At 46.2% G+C, this 18,498-nt stretch overlaps 1 protein-coding gene across 1 annotated transcript in view; it reads right to left on the bottom strand.

Annotated features, from left to right (window-relative positions):
• Positions 1–5,203: 5,203 nt before the first annotated feature.
• alk (ALK receptor tyrosine kinase) overlaps positions 5,204–18,498 on the bottom strand; it is a gene marked incomplete at both ends in the record, with an annotated part of 301,524 nt that continues 288,229 nt past the window's right edge. Inside the window, 5 exons of the mRNA XM_084481688.1 lie at positions 5,204–6,436; positions 7,262–7,352; positions 8,858–8,992; positions 10,630–10,731; positions 13,408–13,500. Coding sequence (XP_084337814.1) covers positions 5,204–6,436; positions 7,262–7,352; positions 8,858–8,992; positions 10,630–10,731; positions 13,408–13,500 — 1,654 coding nt within the window. The remainder of the gene's footprint in view (positions 6,437–7,261; positions 7,353–8,857; positions 8,993–10,629; positions 10,732–13,407; positions 13,501–18,498) is intronic.

The following is an 18,498-nucleotide window of genomic DNA, read 5'->3' as shown; positions in this document are numbered from 1 at the left end:
GTCATCCTTTTTTCAAAGGCGGAGCAAGATACCAACTTCCCGGTTTACACCTAACGCAATTTTTAGCTACTACTACTACTATTTTTAGCTACTACTCCTAACCATATGGAGGCTAGGGGAACTCAACTTAATGTTAGAAAACCTCATAACGTGAAATTTTCATGCCATGGGACCTTTAACGTTAACTGTACGGTAATGCAACAATGTCTATGTGTCAAAAACACATTCCGACCGGGTTCAAGTCCCGGCAAAGGGGGTGTTTAGTGTGTGTGTCTGTAGTGTGTTCATGTTGTGTGCCAGCCTGTTGTGTGCCATAGATGATAGAATGACCTTGATAGTTAAATAGTTAGTTTGTGTGTGATTGGTCGTAGGCCTAAGTATGGGTGTGGTCCCTGTGATTGGTTGGCCAGGTGATTTTTTTTTGGCCAGCAATTTTACAGGTCAGCAGCGAATACACTGTATTCACTGTAAAATGAATTATATTTAGTGTTCTACACCTAATTTGGAAAAACTCCATATTACTGGCTGATTCCTCTGGCTGGCCCTAATAATATAATATGATCATATATAATAATATAATATATACATTCTATATCTATGCGGGCAGCAGCAGTAGGTAGAGTGGATTGGCTGGTAACCACAAGGTTGCTAGTTCAATCCCCGGCTCCTCCTAGCTGAGTGTTGGGGTGTCCCTGAGCGAGACGCCTCACCCTCACTGCTCCCGACGAGCTGGCTGTCGCCTTGCATGGCTGACGGCGCCGTCAATGTGTGGTTGAATGGGTGATTGTGAGGCAATATTGTAAAGCACTTTGGGTGGTTACTGGTTTTACTCATTTACTATAGACTTAACAAGTGATCAATATACTCTTATCACATGATGTGGTTGTGGCATAGTCTAATGTGCTGAACCTGCTGAGGGTCGTCCTGCTTCTGTTTCCCTGGGGCCTGGAGCTAGGGGTCTGCTGGGACGGCGAGGGACCAGGGGTTCAGGTCACATGTCAGGGGCCGGGGCCTGGAGGGGGAGATAGGGTTCAGGGGGCGGGGCCTGGAGAGGGTTCAGGTGTCAGGGGGCGGGGCCTGGAGGGGGAGATGGGGTTCAGGTGTCAGGGGGCGGGGCCTGGAGAGGGTTCAGGTGTCAGGGGGCGGGGCCTGGAGGGGGAGATGGTGTCAGGGGGCGGGGCCTGGAGAGGGTTCAGGTGTCAGGGGGCGGGGCCTGGAGGGGATTCAGGTGTCAGGGGGCGGGGCCTGGAGAGGGTTCAGGTGTCAGGGGGCGGGGCCTGGAGGGGGAGATGGTGTCAGGGGGCGGGGCCTGGAGAGGGTTCAGGTGTCAGGGGGCGGGGCCTGGAGGGGATTCAGGTGTCAGGGGGCGGGGCCTGGAGGGGGAGCTGGGGTTCAGGTGTCAGGGGGCGGGGCCTGGAGGGGGAGCTGGGGTTCAGGTGTCAGGGGGCGGGGCCTGGAGGGGATTCAGGTGTCAGGGGGCGGGGCCTGGAGGGGGAGATGGGGTTCAGGTGCACTTTGTTTCTCTGGCCCTCATCGGTGGATGTAGACATGGACTTTGGTGTAATGCAGGTGTTGAGGTCCAGGGAAACTGGAGAGACCACCATCAATGAGTGTTTATTTTGTACTCCTAACCCCTTGTTTGTTTTCTATTGCTTGATAGTTGATAGTGGAGTACTTCTATACGTTTATATTACATGTTTAATGTGTCTGGTTTCATGTTGAGGAGGAACCTACTTGTTGAAAGCAACGTGGTGGCATGTTATCCAACATTCAGCATTATGTGCGTTTGATTCTTGTTATTTAGGCTTAAATGTCTTAACTACATTCATTCATTCTTCATATTCACTCATGTTGTACTCATACAAGTCATATGAATGCCCTGAATGAAGGGAGCAAGGCGCTTATTTCCTGGCTTAGGAATTGAGGAATTCTGACTCTTCATTCACATTTATCAAGTTAACACATAGTGGAACTGCACAGGCCTAAGCTCTTGCAGCAGAGATATGACAAACATTTCCAAGCATCCCCAGTCTCCCATAACTGCAAGTCTAGGGGATTGTATTTTCACTGTTGAATGCAAGTCTCTTTGGACCAAAGCATCAGCTATATAAATGTAATGTAATGTTGGACAATCTAGTCTTTATATAGTAATTTATTCATTTTGGCGAATGTCTTCTGTAGGGCAAATTACAGCTTTTACCAGAGTCATAGTACAATACTTCATAATTACAACATTTCTTTTTTTTCTTTTTTTTTTTACAGTTTCGGATCAATTTGTTCTTTTTTTTGTTTGTTACACAAAACAATGGAGGTGAGCTGTGAAGGAGAGCACATCGTTATGGATGTAACATCGGTGCAGAAGATGTTTTATTAATCTCAAAACTGTCGGGACGCCTGGACCAACCGTTAACGCTCCGTCGGCCGATGAGCGTTGTCATTTGTTTTTGTGCATAAAAAAAACTTGCACGTGACGTGAAGTTTGAAAAGCAGGTGATGCCTGACAAGAGAAGCAACATCGTAAACATCGTTCTCACCGCTCGCCTTGAGGCAAACACACGTCATGAAGCACAAAAATATCCTTGTTGTGCAAGTGAAAAAATAATAAGATGCCTTGTAACACAAACCATGTGGTGTGTGTAAATAAATGTGCGACGAGGGGACATGGCAGAAGAAGCCGATAACAAAAGCAGTTTGTATTTCAATGTTCAATGTGTGGGATACTTTTGTCGTTTCAAAACAGTCATTCTTTGTTAAGGGAAATGAAAATAATATGCAATTCAAGAAACACGTGGCACTTGTGTAGCACTTGTGAAAATAAGCAATTTAACTATTTATTCGGTTATACCCAATACTTTTCTGGTTCCAAAGTATGTGAAATAGACCATAACTCAAATATTTTGTTGTCTTTGTGTTTGTATTTTTTTTTTTTCTGATTTTTTCTGAAATCTTTTGTAAAAATAATGATTAAAAGTTGACTGAAAACAACAGCTAAATAAGTGTTTTGACTTTAACAATAAGACGGTCTGTGTTTGAACTGTAAATAAATGTAAATTGATGTTGACACAAACCTACTCAAACATATTGTTCCAAGTAGATTGTTTTTTATCTCTAACAGCTTTTAATCCTCATTGACTTGACGATTATTTAATATCATACATCTCCACAAATTGAATCCTCACAGCGCATTACAGAATGTTTCCATAATGCTTCTGACATTCCATGTGCTGTATTATTTATGACCTATTTACCCGCCTTTAATTTGTGTTCCTTTGTTACAAAAAATATATATATATTCAGTTAAGGGGCCTAAATGAAATCGAGCTTTTGTAAAGTGAATTTGTTTTGGACCTAGAGAAGCAGATTCATGAATTATTAATAGGGCCTTTTTCCAAATAAATAAACTAATGAATAAATTAACAAGCAGGCTAGTGAACATCAACACACAATTTCCCCATCTTTTTTTTTTTCTTTCTTGTTATTGTTTCCATAAAAAATGTCTCTGGTGTCCAATGCTGTGGTATCCTTTGAAAAGTAGTTGGATGGCAAGGTGTTATGCGATATAATGTGAAATCCACAGGGAACTGGATTAGGGACAATGTAAGGGGCTTTGCCTCGGGAACAGACTGGCACATTTTGCTGCTGGCGGAGCATCGTGTTTAGGCCAATCTCGCCTCTCCAAAGAAATAGCATCAAAATAGCATCCTGCCCATCCGTGGCCACACGAAGGACAGCCCAGAACATCCGCAGCAGTTCATTAACACACTGGGTCTCTGGGAGATGTGGTCGAGTTCTCCCCGTGTCTTTCTGTGCCTCAGCCGCCCTTCTCTTCACGCATTCCAGGGCCTTGTCACACACATTCAAAGTCCATTCAGAGTTAAAAAAATAACATTTTTTACTCTTAAAACTAGGCTGTTCTCTGCATCATTTGCTTTTCCGAGTGTTTTTCAGTACTTTGATGTGCTTCAGCATCCATCAGTGAATGGGGGGGGGGAGGGAGGGTACTTGCCAACTATGCTTGTGTACTTGTAGAATAGGATGTGCAAAGTTGTAGAAAATAATCTGACCTCAAATTTTGAACTGTGTACATTACAACATTCACACACCTGTGTTTTCAATTTTAAGTCACCGGCATGAGTAAAAAATGTGTGGTTTTTGACCGTGAATAAATAACCGGATAATCATTTCTTTCACTGTCACTACAAATATGTATTTATTGCAACCTGTTAATTGGTCACTCCAGAAATACAAAGTGTGAAACTGAAGAATGAAGATAGCGCATATATAGTTCAATAGGTAATAATATATGTGTATAAAACTATTTTGTTTGTAAATTTAAAACACGTGAATTTGTTGTACAAGTACACATTTCAAAGTATGAGTTATTGCCACGTCCATATCCAAGTACAAGACCTTTGCATCGTAACTACCTCCAAATGTCTCCCGAGCTTGGCTGAGCTCAGCCCCATATGTTCCTCCGAATTGGCCTTTAGAAAACATTTTATTTTCTATTTGAATTTATCATTACCTTGAGTACTGGCGCAAATGTCCTTACAATGAAATTCTGTTGCTACGCTGCAACCATTTTTTTTTTTTACAATCCACTTCTTGCTTTGGTTCGTCGGTTGTTTAGTCATATATGCTCGTATCTGAGGAGCATGGAAGGGCAAAGAGCCCAACTGTGTTAGGAGTGCTTGCACCTTGTAAACATGCACGTAAACAAACGACTAAGTGGATTCAACAGAATCAAAGGACACCGCGTACTGCGGCCGTCCTCTATGGTGTCTCACAGAGCGAGGGCCACATATGAGGCTAGGCTAAGCCAAGCCCGGGGTTTTGTTGTTTTCGAAAAAGCAACCTGTCGGGTGGAATGGTCGGGGGGGGGGGAGTTGTGTATGAACACTTTCTGGAATGTAAACTAAACGTTTGAAAGCCATTAACATCTGGTTTCCACAGCTGGTGGTTAACCGTGGCTAGATAGCTAAACAAATAACGTGGGTTATCAATGTAAATCATTTTGTTACAATGTTTCGTTGGATTCACTGTAAAAACCCACCGTGAGTCTGTGGTTTCAGAGCAACGCTACATTTGGTTTACATTCCAAAAAGTTTAGTGTGTTTTTCATTCTGACCGCGGTTCCTCCTGTGCTTCCATACAGGGGCCTTTCTGTTTAGAGTACTAAAAAAAACCAGGGCGGACAATCAGGCTAAAGCACGGTGGCGTTGTGGCCCTCCATCCTCGGCAGCCGGGGGTCCTGCACCGTCCCCATGGTTACCAGCAGCGGACGGTTGTCCTCCGACATGCCTGAGTGACCCATGGTGGCCGAGGCAGAGAGGGAGCTCCCCCGAGGCAGGGGGCCCGAGGGGATGGAGGAGGAGGAGGAGGTGGTGGTGGTGATGCTGCTGCCCGCCGACGGAGCCGGGGGCTGGAGCAACGTGGGGGGGTTGGACGTCTCCAAGGGGACCCCCTGCTCCTGGAAGCCGTAGCCGATGTTCCCGCAGGGGAAGCGGCGCAGTCTGTAGAGGGGCACCGGGTGCAGGGCGGCCGAGTCGAGAAGCAGGGGCGACTGGGAGGCGGGTGGAGGGGGCGGGGGCAGCAGGGGCCTGCACATCCCCTGCTGCTGCTGCTGCTGCTGCTGCTGCTGCTGCTGGTGGTGGTGGTGGTGGAGCATCTGGAGCTGATGCTGCTGCTGCTGCTGCTGCTGCTGCAGTTGGAACTGGTGCTGGAACTGCTTGTGTTGGTGCTGGAGCCCCAGGGCGCCAGCTGCCTCCGCCACCGTCCGCCCCACCTGCTCCTGGCCCTCTCCCGGCACCCTGCTGCCGCCTCCGCCGCCCCCCATGCAGCCCTGCCTCTGCTGCTGCTGCTGCTGCTGCTGCTGCTTCCTCTGCTGCTGCTGCAGGAACCAGGAGCCGTAGGTGGGGTTCCACAGGCTGTTGGGCTTGCCGTTGCGGTCCTTCTCCTGCGGCAGGTGGCCCTGGGCGAAGGCCAGGTTGACGTGGCCGCCCTCGCAGACGGCCTGGACGGCGGAGGAGGAGGAGGAGGTGGAGGAGGAGGAGGTGGTGGTGGTGGCGGCGGCGGCGGCGGCGGAAGAGGAGGGCGTGGAGGAGATCTGCGGGCGGGGTTGCTGGTGCTGGTGCTGCCGCAGGCACAGCGCGGGCTGCTGGGCGGCCAGCTGAGCTTTGGCGTCGGGAGCACCGGGGCCGGCTACGTCCCCTCCACCCACTGTGCCTCCTCCTCCTCCTCCTCCTCCTCTCCGGTTCTCCTCTCCAGGGTAGGAGGGAGGGGGAGGCTGGCTGGCTCTGCTGTGGCCGTCTGGGGTCGCACCGACCACCAGTATGGCCGGCACCGTGGCCTCGTCGGGATTGGCCGCCGCCTGCTCCTCCTCCTCCATCATTGGGCCGTACTCCACCGGCAGGGGCGTGGTCACCACGTCAGGGTCCTGGGAGGGGGCGGACCCACAGACTTAACCAAACAACCAGAACTGTTGGACTACTTTGAGTACGTTAAAATTAGGGCTGGGCAACGATTAAAGACCATTAATCGCATAGTATTGGTGAGTTAACTCGCGCCATTGCACCTTTAAAATTCTATTTTAAATCCACTCCAATCAAAGTTAAATGAGATTATCAAATGGAATGACACATTATCATTCATACCAAATGTACTTAGTAAGCAAAAACTAGACCAAGTGATCTTGAGGGAGTTTTACTGACTCACTCAGTGTGGGTTGAATATGAAACTTATGGAACACCACAGATTTGGCAATTGTATTCAGGCATTCGGTATTCAGTCACTTACTGCAATTTGTATTAATCGCATTAAAATAAGATTGCGTTAACACGTAATTAACGTGTTAACTTGCCCAGCCCTAGTTAAAACCTGTACGTTTTCCCATTAGCAGCTTCTAGTGGTATAGTTTGTAGTTAAAGTTATAGTTTTATCACTCCAGTGCAAAAGTGGACCAGAATTAAACGATTTATACAGAGAAATCCCCTAAATGGCTTTGAGTAGCACGTTTTAGGCTTCAGAAACAGAACAAAGGGCAAATTCTAATTTGTAAACACAAATTTATGACCTGGCATCTCAGCATCACCACTTCCAAAGACGTACATCAGAGCACTCAGAGAGTTCGTCCGAGGGCCTGAATGACCAGGTGTCCCATCAACAGGATAAAGGCCCGACCCCGAGCAGATCAGAACACACACCGTCGGAGATACCGTACACACGTTCACGCCACGCTAACATCAGTCCCCGCTCGGGTTACCTGGAGGCAGTAGTCAATCCTCTCCAGGATGGTGGAGAAGTTGGGCCGGTCTTCAGGCTGGTGCTGCCAGCTCTGGGTCATGATGCGGTACCTAGGACACACAGGCACGCACGCACATGAACGCACGCACGCACACACACACACACACAAACAAAACAGTTCAATTAAACATAATACAATGAATATAGCATCCCCCACTGGTATAAGCGTGCACTAATTAAAGTCTCCGATCCCCTCTTTAGAACAAAAAAAAGGAATGTTTATTAGCTTGTTTCCATCGCTTGCCGGGGGAAATGAACGGCGGCCTCCTACAGGGTGGAAAGCTTACCTTTGAGAATTAAAGCGCGAGAGGAAAACACAGCAAGCAAAACATGGTGATGCATTCACCAGACCTCCTCCATGTATTTATTTATTGCAAGGCTGCTTTTTCAATTATCCAGTAGGTCCTTTGTGTGCTAATAGCAACGCGTGGAGGGTCTTTGTTTAAGAGGGGCGGAGGAGGCCAAGGTACGCTTGCAGTTTGTAAAAAGATAAGCAAGCATGAAGCGTATGGTGAGCAGGTCTGGGAGGGAGGGAGTGGGTGAGTGAGGGAGGGAGGGAGGGAGGGAGGGAGGGAGGGAGGGAGGGAGCGTGCGTGCGTGTATGCGCGCGTGCATGTGTCAGGAATGGACTGCAGGGGAATGGACTGCGGCGGTAAGCCGGTAAAGTCACAAAGATGCCAGAGTAGAATATACTGCGTGCACCGCACCGCGTGAAACCATGTCCAGAGAGAGACAGAGACGAGAGGGAGATTTGAGCAGAATTTATAGTCTCTGTGGGGCTCCGTGCGTGAAGCTGGCGGTCAGTCCACGAAGGGCCAGGGGAATTTATAGTCGCCGTTTCACCGTAGTGTCGCTGCGGACGTCGGTTTGCCCGTGGAGCCGGCGCTTAGGTGCGTGACATGATACGAATCGACGCAGGGAGAGTGTCCGGGTGCCGCGATGACGCCATTTCTGGTTAGCGCCGCCGGCTCATGCAGTTTACGAAAGGGGACTTTTATATTTGGTTCTTAGTGAGAAACCTCATGCAACCCTTGATTTTCCCCCACTTGTGTTTGGCTCGCCATCAGGATGAACATGAGTATCTATATTCATCTAGAATAGTGCAGGGCCGTTCGAAACATGCCTGTTTGGAAGAAGCCGATTGCTAAGCCTCTTGCGTTGCTGCTTGCAGCTTTTTCCGAGAACCACTCATCCGAACGACTTCACACTCGACCCTGCACTTCCTTGGGTCCTCAGAAATACACCCGCCAGGTGTGAAGTCGATCGGATGAACGCGTGTTGAGATAATTGAATGACAGACACGCATACATCCAGAGCCTCCTGTAATTATACTTTGACTAAGTATGTATTATATACACAGCCAAGTGCTGCCAGGCATTCAATTAACATTTCATAAATAAATTAGCATTTTTCATATGGGAATGTTTATGAGGATAGGTTTGACCACATGGGAGCATTATGCTCAAATTGTTATTTTGGACAGTGAATAGAGTGGATGTGTGTTTGTGTGTCGATCTCTCTGTGCGTGTGTGTTTGTGTTCAGCTCTTCACTTACACTGGACCAGGGCAGTTTTTTGGAGGGTCCATCCGTCCCCCGTTGGTAACAAACTCCAGGACTTCCTGATTACTGCGGCTGGGGTAGGGCATGTAGCCCAGGGAGAAGATCTCCCACAGGAGGACCCCGAATGACCTGAGGAGGAGAGGAAGGGAGAAACTCAACAGTTCTTCTGTTCAGTGGACAATCAGACGGTTTAACGATCAACAAATGGAATTTCACAATAAGTGAATAAAGCGAATGCTTTTCTTTTTACGGACGTGGTTTGTTCATTTTTATCATCTAATACATTTTATTCTGGATTTCAACAAGCATTTAAAATCAACTCTTATTTTGTTTTCTGCAAAAATAATAAATAGCCGGCTTCTCTCTACTGACAATCCAATTTCTGAACAAAACATTTTTGGAGAGGCATTTATGTTCAGGCGACAATATGGAGAATACGGATCAGAGAGTACCTAATCACCGTGTTCATCTAAAACGGTGAAAGACACAATGAAAAACACATTGCCCTTTGTGAACAGCAACCACTTCCATCAGAGGCATTGGGGTTGAAAATAGAGATGCAAGCGCCCACTGTGAGACAGATAGGGAGACGATGTGAGAGACAAAGCGAGAGAGAGGCCCTGGGGGTCAGTGTGAACGCTAATGAGGACAAGCGAGTCACAGAGAGACCAGTCGAGGATGATAGGAAAAGAGAGAAACAGTGATGATGACAAGATAGGAAGGAAGAGACCAGCGGACAGGGTGGTCTACCCTGTTTAGCGGACAGCTAAACAGGGAGGAGACAGTGTGAAAGAGAGACTAGTCGGGAAAAGGTGAGATGGGAAAGAGAGACTAGTAGGGAAAATGTGAGATGGGAAAGAAAGACTAGTAGGGAAAATGTGAGATGGGAAAGAGAGACTAGTATTGGTAAAGAGACCCGTAGTTGAATTGTAAGATGTGAAAGAGAGACCCTAGGTGACAAGGAAAGAGAGACCAGTAGTGAAAAGGTAAGGTGTGAAAGAGAGATCTTTAAGTTAAGGAGTGAAAGAGAGACCAGTAGTGAAAAGGTAAGGTGTGAAAGAGAGATCTTTAAGTTAAGGAGTGAAAGAGAGACCAGTAGTGAAAAGGTAAGGTGTGAAAGAGAGATCTTTAAGTTAAGGAGTGAATGAGAGACCAGTAGTGAAAAGGTGAGATGTGAAAGACAGACATGTAATAAACCATTTGATGTTATAATTAGACGCCAGATATGCAAATGATCGCCCCCCCCCCCCCCCAGGGGAACATTACAGTTCCGTACATTTTTATTTGATTTGTATTATTTTTGTAGCTTCGTCTTTACTAGCCTCGTCTTCTTCTTTTTTTGGGTGGAGAACCAGCGCCACAGAGTGGCCTTGAATATGTACTACAGCGTTTCTACAGCTAGATGCGTTTTTGCAATGAGTCTGTTTTTACAGAGAAATTACTGAAACGCATCAAAGGAAAAGAGAGGGGAAAAGATTGTTTTCGCCCGTGTGGACGGGGCTATGGATAGAGAGACCAGTAGTGAAAGGCTAAGACGGATAGAGAGACCAGTAGTGAAAGGCCAGGACGGATAGAGAGACCAGTAGTGAAAGGCCAGGATGGGTAGAGAGACCAGTAGTGTAAAGCTAAGATGGATAGAGACCAGTAGTGTAAAGCTAAGACGGATAGAGACCAGTAGTGTAAAGCTAAGATGGATAGAGACCAGTAGTGTAAAGCTAAGACGGATAGAGAGACCAGTAGTGAAAAGCTAAGATGGGCAGACTCACCATGTGTCGGTCTTGGAGGTGAAGATGCCCTCCATGAAGGCTTCCGGTGGCATCCATTTCACCGGAAGCATGGCGCGCCCTCCTTTCCTGTAGTAACTGGCCCTGCATGTACAACACACACACACACACACACACACACACACACACACACACACACACACACACACACACACACACACACACACACACACACACACACGTGTGTGTTCAGATATGCACATGCATACATATTCTATACACTTGCATATGCACACACGGTAATTGAACACTGACAGATGTCTAGTGCTTAAACTGTAATGGACAGCGTCCACAGAAAAGCTCACTGACATTTTACAATGCTGCTATTAAACTGTCCAATATGTCAGCCTACACTTTACAAATTTTTTTAATTAACTGACCAAACCGTGGCACTATAGCGCAAAGCAAAATTAGATATGCTGCAATCCATTGGAATTCCAATTGGAAAAGCGTATAGTTTCATGGGAAATACGACTTAATTTCCCATGGGTTTTATTACATTCTTTGCAAACAGTTACTTCTGCTTCTTAACTTCTAGTTAGCCTGGCATTTTGCGCATTCTATGTTATAAAACACTGATTATGCAAAAATTCAAACCAGTTTGTAACCAACCGGGACACTCGGAATGATTAAAATACGTCAATATTTTCACTAAAGGCCTCATTTGCCCACGGGGTGTGCAGGTATATCTCAGCAGACATTGGCAGGCACACCGCAATAACGCTCCCCCTGGGACCTGGAGGCAGTAACACACTAGGGTGACATTGAGAGGTGGAAACAAATCGATGGAAGAGACCGATTTAGAAACAAAGCACCAAAACAATAAGGAAAAATAGATAGAGGTGAAGAAGGATGGAAAGAAGACAAATGCCTGCTCACAGCCACGTCGCCATGGCAACAACAGCCACATTCAAAAGTAGAGGCTCGGAGTGAGAGGAAAAAAGTGACGCGCCACAATTGAGCAAATAATGGCTCTATCTGGCACACCCTGTTTGATGTACTGGTTACGGTTTTACACTAAACGCAACATTTCAGCATCAATGCTCGTAAGAATTCCTTATCTTATCTAAAAAGGAGGAGGAAAGAAGCAGTGAACAGGGCTGACAGGCCTTTTTTTATTTTATTAAGCTAGGAGGTAGAATTATCTGGTTCTCACGCGCAAGATAATCCACGTTTCTGCTTGCGATAAGAGTCTCCAAGACATACGTCCCTGAGACATACATATACTTCAGTTTGTGTGACTACACATCAAACGGTGGACTTGGCTGTTCGATTTGTTGAATGCGTTAGAAACGTGCCTGGAAGTGGTTAGCATGGATTCGAGGCCCTACAAAGGAGAGGAATCAGAAGCAGAAATCTGTGAAATGTCAATAACCCATTAGTGAGAATGGGTGAATAACTAAAAAGTAAAATCTGGGGTTGAGGGATCATATGATGATGGATGAGCGTGGAGAATTATACTACACAGCTCGAGAACATCAATGATTGCCATCGCAACCACAGGCAAGATTAAAATAAATGATCTGGTTTTGTTGCAAAGCTGGCAAATGTTGATGCCAAGATGTTTGCCTGCTGCCAAATGCTCTGTGAATTCATTAGAGATCAATTTGTTGCAAACGGGCTTCATGAACTGAGCTAAGTGGACCTAGAAGCGAGAAAGCTCTTGTCCAGAACCTGTCACTGAATTTTTCAGACTTTGAAAAGGACAACCTTAAACGACCCTTAAAAACAGCACTGACAGGAACAAGTATTCATCGTCAACTGTCAAGCACAACACTTTACAGTAATAAGGAGGTTACACACAGAAAAACAAGCCAGAAATGCCTGGCCACTTCCCAAAATGCACCTGGCTGGCCAATTTCTTCTATTTGACTTTGAACAAGAACCGCTCTTTGAGTTGTTCAGGTCTCACTCTCAGCACTCACACAGAACTGTGTTGACTTTTCCTCTGTAGAACAGTCCCAAAAGAACCATTTTGTTTCATTATTTATTTATTTTTGCTTTGTTTTCATGGCCCGAGACAAACAAACGTCCGATCGATGGAACAATCATTTTTTATATGCATATGGGCTTTATGCGCCACGTTTATGACCACGCTCACAGCCAGGAGCCAACGCCAACAGGCCAGCGCCTGAGCCTCGGAATAGACCTGACTTAAACACAGGAGTGCCCATACACTAACACAAATAACATGCATGTGTGTGTATGTGTGCGCTTGTCTCTGCATAGATGAGCAGTCCCCTGAGGTGAATGCAGGTGAGTTTTAGGTGACTTAGGGCATGTGAATTAGTTCCCGCGCACGCGTGTGTGTGTGTGTGTGTGTGTGTGTGTGTGTGTGTGTGTGGTGAATGCAGGTGAGTTTTAGGTAACTTAGGGCGTGTGAATTAGTTGCCATGTCTGTCTGTCTGTCTGTCTGTCTGTCTGTTTGTGCATGGGTGCACATGAACCGTATATATGGTATATTTATAGTGGAAGAATGCAATGGGGTGATAAGGACTTTCATGGAACTTCCCCTCCCCCCCACATAAAAGCCATTCTCCTTCCCATTGGCTCGTGGGCTGCTCAGTCATGCTGTTAGGGATGGGTGGACGTGGAACAGGCAGGGGGCAGACAGATTGCAGCAGTATCACACCCTGGAGAGATGAGATACCGCACACACCCCTGTCTCAGCCCGATGATTGAATCACAAAACACACGTGTGTGTGAGTAGCTACTGCCTATCAATCCATCCCCCGCTGGGCTCCGTAGTGAGGCTCTCACCTGTAGATGTCCCGGGCCATCCCGAAGTCCCCGATCTTGGCCACTCTCCCCAGACCCTTGCAGGTCAGCAGGCAGTTTCGTGCGGCGATGTCCCTGAAAAAATGGAGGTGAATCGTTACACATACGCCTTGGCTGCTAAAAAATCTCCATGTCCTTTTAAAACCATTCCCAGCAATACGTGTGTGTGTGTGGCAAAAGCAAGTGTGTGTGTGTGTGTGTGTATAAAACGGAAAGTTCACAAAGGCGCAACATTGAGATGCTTAAAGGTGGCGCATACTCCACTCAGCTTCATATTTGATTGTGATTATTTGCTTACCTTTGACTTCATTTAATTGACCATACATGTGATGTATGATACATGTCATGTCAGTTTGACACCAAAGAATGGGCGACCCCCATAAGTGAAGACAGGCAGTGTTAGTTTCCAGTTGGAAACTACAATAAGAGATAATCCTTAGCTCAAGCAAAACTTGGTCATACATTCAGAGGTCTACATATCAGAGGTCACAAACACGAAATGGTATCGACTTGTCCGTCCTTTGTGTCGAATATTGCACTATTTACCTCCATCCTAAAGAGGCTGCTTCAGAGTCCACAACATCAATACCTCTGCCACTACCGTCAATAATATGCTCGCTGTGGAGGTCTTTCCGGTAGTTTCCGAGTGTTTGAGACATTTGGAAGAGGCTCCCCTGTGAATCAATAGTGGAATCAAACAGCGTGGCTGCCCCGAGGCAAGCCAGTCAAACTCTCACGCTTGCCTACGCCGCTTCAATGAGTCACTGTTTGAAAAATACCCAGAATGGAACCAAACAAACCCCATACATTGAGGGGCGAGAGAGAGAGAGAGAGAGAGAGATGGTAGAGTGACGGCTGCTTGATCAAAATGCCTCAATATATAGGTATTTTTTGGTATTCCATGAGATTGCTCGTTCTTTGTGAAAACAGCGATTTTTCACACGCAGGCGACGCTGCTGTCTGAGAAAAGCAATTGTGCCCTCGATCTGTATTCTGCTGCCGAGGCGGGCGAATGCATTACACCTCAAACACAGCACTAAAGGGGAGAAGAGGCGGGCCTGAGACGACATTTCTCTTCGATCAATTCACAACGTGAAAGTCTCCCCCCCCCCCCCCCCCGCCCGCCAGGATGATAAAGTCTTATTCTGTGACGCCGTGTTAAGTGATTAATAAAGTTAAAAATAGCAACAAAAAAAAGCAATTAGCCGAGACATGAAATATAAACCTCCACAGGGATTTCTGACTGGGATTTTCGGATTCTTTTGTTTAGCGTCTTCACACTCACTCTCTCACTCTCACACAGAGTTCACTCCAGACCAGACCCGACACAACTCAAAGAGCTGTTGAGAAGCAGCTGGAAACACCAAGACCAGTGCTAGCCTAGTTCTTTCCACACGTTTATATATATGGTCACCATGGGAGGACAGGCCTTCAGCTCTGCTGCACCTGCACTCTGGAACAATCTCCCCACCTCCGTTAGAGAGGCCAAATCCATTTATTCTTTCAAGTCGCTCCTCAAAACTCACATTTTTAAAATCGCCTACAAGGACTTTTTTTTGATGACTTTTCTATTTTGAGCCCCTTTCCTTTTTCCTTTATTTCTTATTTTTATTTTTTTGTGAAGCGCATTCCGTCCTAGAAATGCGCTATACAAGACAGCTTTATTATTATCATTATTATTATTATTATATATAAATATACGAGGATTAAAAAAAAGAGCCACATTTTAAAATAGGCCAACTCTCTTAAATGTTCCTTTGATGAGGCTGCTCTCCGCAAGTTTCTATGATGACGGCGTGTTGACGCTGCTTGGGTTTTAATTGCTCATTATCCCAGAGTGCGTGTCGACCCCGCTGGCGCGGCACGCCGGCAGTCTCGACGAGCGCCAGGGATCCCGAGGAGCCCGACGCAACTCACCAAACTGCGCGACGCATGATCCCGGGGCTGTGGGGAATAAGTAATGGACGGGGATAAGCCAGCCGTTTAGTCTGGCTAGGAAGGAAGGTTCCTTTGAAAGTGAAAGCACAAAGGAGCGGGGCTTGCCTCTTCTAGAGCAAACGCTGTACCTAAAACCATATTCATATATAGACCATATATAGACCATATATATATATATATATATATACACACTACGTTCAAAAGTTTGGGGCCAGATAATTTCATGTTTTCCATGAAAACCCACACTTTTATTTAACAGTTTTGCCCAAGGGTTTTCTAATCATCAATTAGCCTTTGAACACGATTACCTAAACAATGAACCATTAGAACACAGGCTGCTGGAAATGGGCCTCTGTACACCTGCCTACAATCTGCCGTTTCCAGCTAGAATAGTCATTTACCACATTAACAATGTCTAGACTGTGTTTCTGATACATTGTTATCTTCATTGAAAAAAAACTGTGCTTTCCTTTCAAAATGAATTCCATTTCGAAATGACCCCAAACTTTTGAACGGTATTGTATATGCTACCATTTCCTCATTTGTGGTTGCGGCAAAATCCAAATTCTCCTCGTTAAATCCGCGTGGAAGGATCCATGCAAATCGTTTGTTTTTCCACTTCTGGCTGAATCGAGCTGAGCCCGGGAAAAGCAGCCAACGTCGGAGTCAGCTCGCCTGCAAGAGCTCGTGGGAAGGTCACGATGCTGCTGGCATGCACAGTACACATGGCACAGAGTCATTAAACACATATCAGGGGAACCGTGTGATAGATGTCACGCTCTATGCTCATTTATTATCCGCAATAAAAAAAACAATGGATTTGGTAATTGTTTCTGGGCTGGTATTGTCATAGCCGTAGCCCTAGCCTGTGTATTGCCTTGTTTATATGCTAATTTACCTCAAAGGGAGGTGTCAGCCCCCCCGCCTTCCCCAGCATATGTGTAAATATAATGCACATACTAAAAATGATGCATGTCTATTTGGGGTGGTGGGTGCGGGGTGAGGTTTTATAGGCTCAGCAGCACACGGAACAACGCGTGGACGAACACTGCAGAGCATAACCGGCGCAAACCACCTCATAGCACAGCACAACCAGGGCTGACGATTGTGTTATGAGGCATATACAAAATACAATCTGATGTGTTTTTTCCGAAAGAGGAGGCTCGCTTTCTAGATATCGCCGTTTGAAACAAAGCGACATTGATCGCCTGAAAACAGAGGGATCTTCTTCGGGATAACTGAGGGAACATTCCAACTCAAGTGATTGTATAAAATATGTTCCCTCGCATCTGTTATGTTGAAGAAAGAAGAGAAAAGGGGGAAAAACTTGAGAAAGCGTCTCCCACTGGCTGCCGTCAAAGCAGCCCGCTCTGTCAACCGCTGACACAAGGCTTAAAATCAGGAGGGCGCTTTCAAGTGTTAGCATGTCCCTGGGAACACAGCGGCGGAGAACAGCCAAGTGTTTTATGGTGTTGTCACTCAACTCGCAGACAGAGAGGAAAGACAGGCCTACACGCACACACTGAGAAACACACACTCGTCCATGCAAACACCCGAGACCGTTGAAAAATTCATCGCAGTGGTCAGGAAATCGAAAGCCCCCCCCGATTTTTCAATATCAAAGCCCCTGATATGTTGAGTCAACCTGTCCACAGACAGGGCCCATAAGGCACACTGATGGGCTTTGGTGACTCTGTGGCACCAATGGATTGTAATTGGCCCCCATTGGCCATTGGAGTATTACCAGGAAATTGGGGCGAGAGAGATACAGAGACATGACGCAAGGAGAGAGAATTTGGTTTACAGGTTACGGTTTACACATTGTCTTTTAGGAGAGTGTCTTGAGTGTGTTATACACACTCAATGTCAAATGCAGAGAGAGAGAGAGAGAGAGAGAGAGAGAGAGAGAGAGAAAATCTAAATTTTACAACATAAACATACCTATCTCAATCTGGTGCAAATTATTCGATAGTATAATACAGCTTATCACGCTGTATGGAAGTGAGGTCTGGTCTCACTCAGTGCACATGACTACACTACATGGGATAAGCATCCAATAGAGGCCCTACATGCTGACTTCTGTCGGTCCATATTGAAAGTCCAAACAAAAACACCAAACACCAAACGCATGTAGGGCAGAATTAGGTTGTTACCCATTGACTATACCTATCCAAAAACAAGCACTAAAATTATGGATGTACTTAAAATCTAGTCCCAAGAATACACTTAATTTTGAAGCACAAGAAACCCAGGAACTGAACCCTGACAAGAGTCCCCTTTGCCAGCTGGTGCTGAAGCTAACTAACACACATCAAGCTCAGTCCAGCACTGCCTCCAAAACACCAATTAGAGTCAACAAAATAATTAATGAATAAAAAGAAGACTATTTGGAACATTGGACAAACCAAACCTCAAACCAAAGTAGAATGAATTCCTATCTGATCCTAAACAGAAATTACAAATTAGCAGACTATCTCCTCTCTGTCAGAGATGTGAAGCAGAGGCAAATCCTGACCAAGTACAGGCTCAGTGACCACGACCTGGCAGTGGAAACAGGCAGGCACAGAAAGACCTGGCTGCCGAGAGAACACAGAATATGTGGTCACTGTCAGGCAGAGAAGTTTGAGACAGAGGAGAAGAGAGAGAGAGAGAGAGAGAGAGAGAGAGAGAGAGAGAGAGAGAGAGAGAGAGAGAGAGAGACACGGGGGGTGGGGGGGGGGGTGGGGATTGGGTAGAGGGGGGAAAGAAAAGTTAAAGACAAACTCCCGGGACTATTCCTTTCATTTTTTTTTCAAAGGTCTTTTGTCAGCTGACGTTAATGTTTCAGACTATACTGACTGGCAGGCCGGGCCCCATCTGCCAGCACCCTGCCTGACGCCAGCGCTGGTGTCCTTATGCCAGCCTGTGGACGGCAGTAGCTACAATCAAGCCCATATGTTCTGTCTTTTTTTTTTTTTCTTTCTTTATTCGCCAGGCAAACTGTGGCACTTAGGAGATTAGGAGATTACAGGCATGGCAGCGGAAGGTTCCTTGGGTAGTTAATATGGATGCTGCTTCTGCTTTAATCTGCAAGTCCAGGGGATGTTATGGTTTGAAGTTATGCAACTGGGATTATCATTTGTTTTAATTTATCTT

This window comes from Micromesistius poutassou (assembly GCF_964030765.1).
Source record: "Micromesistius poutassou genome assembly, chromosome: 17".
NCBI lineage: Eukaryota > Metazoa > Chordata > Actinopteri > Gadiformes > Gadidae > Micromesistius > Micromesistius poutassou.
This window is presented reverse-complemented; position numbering and strand designations above follow the sequence as displayed.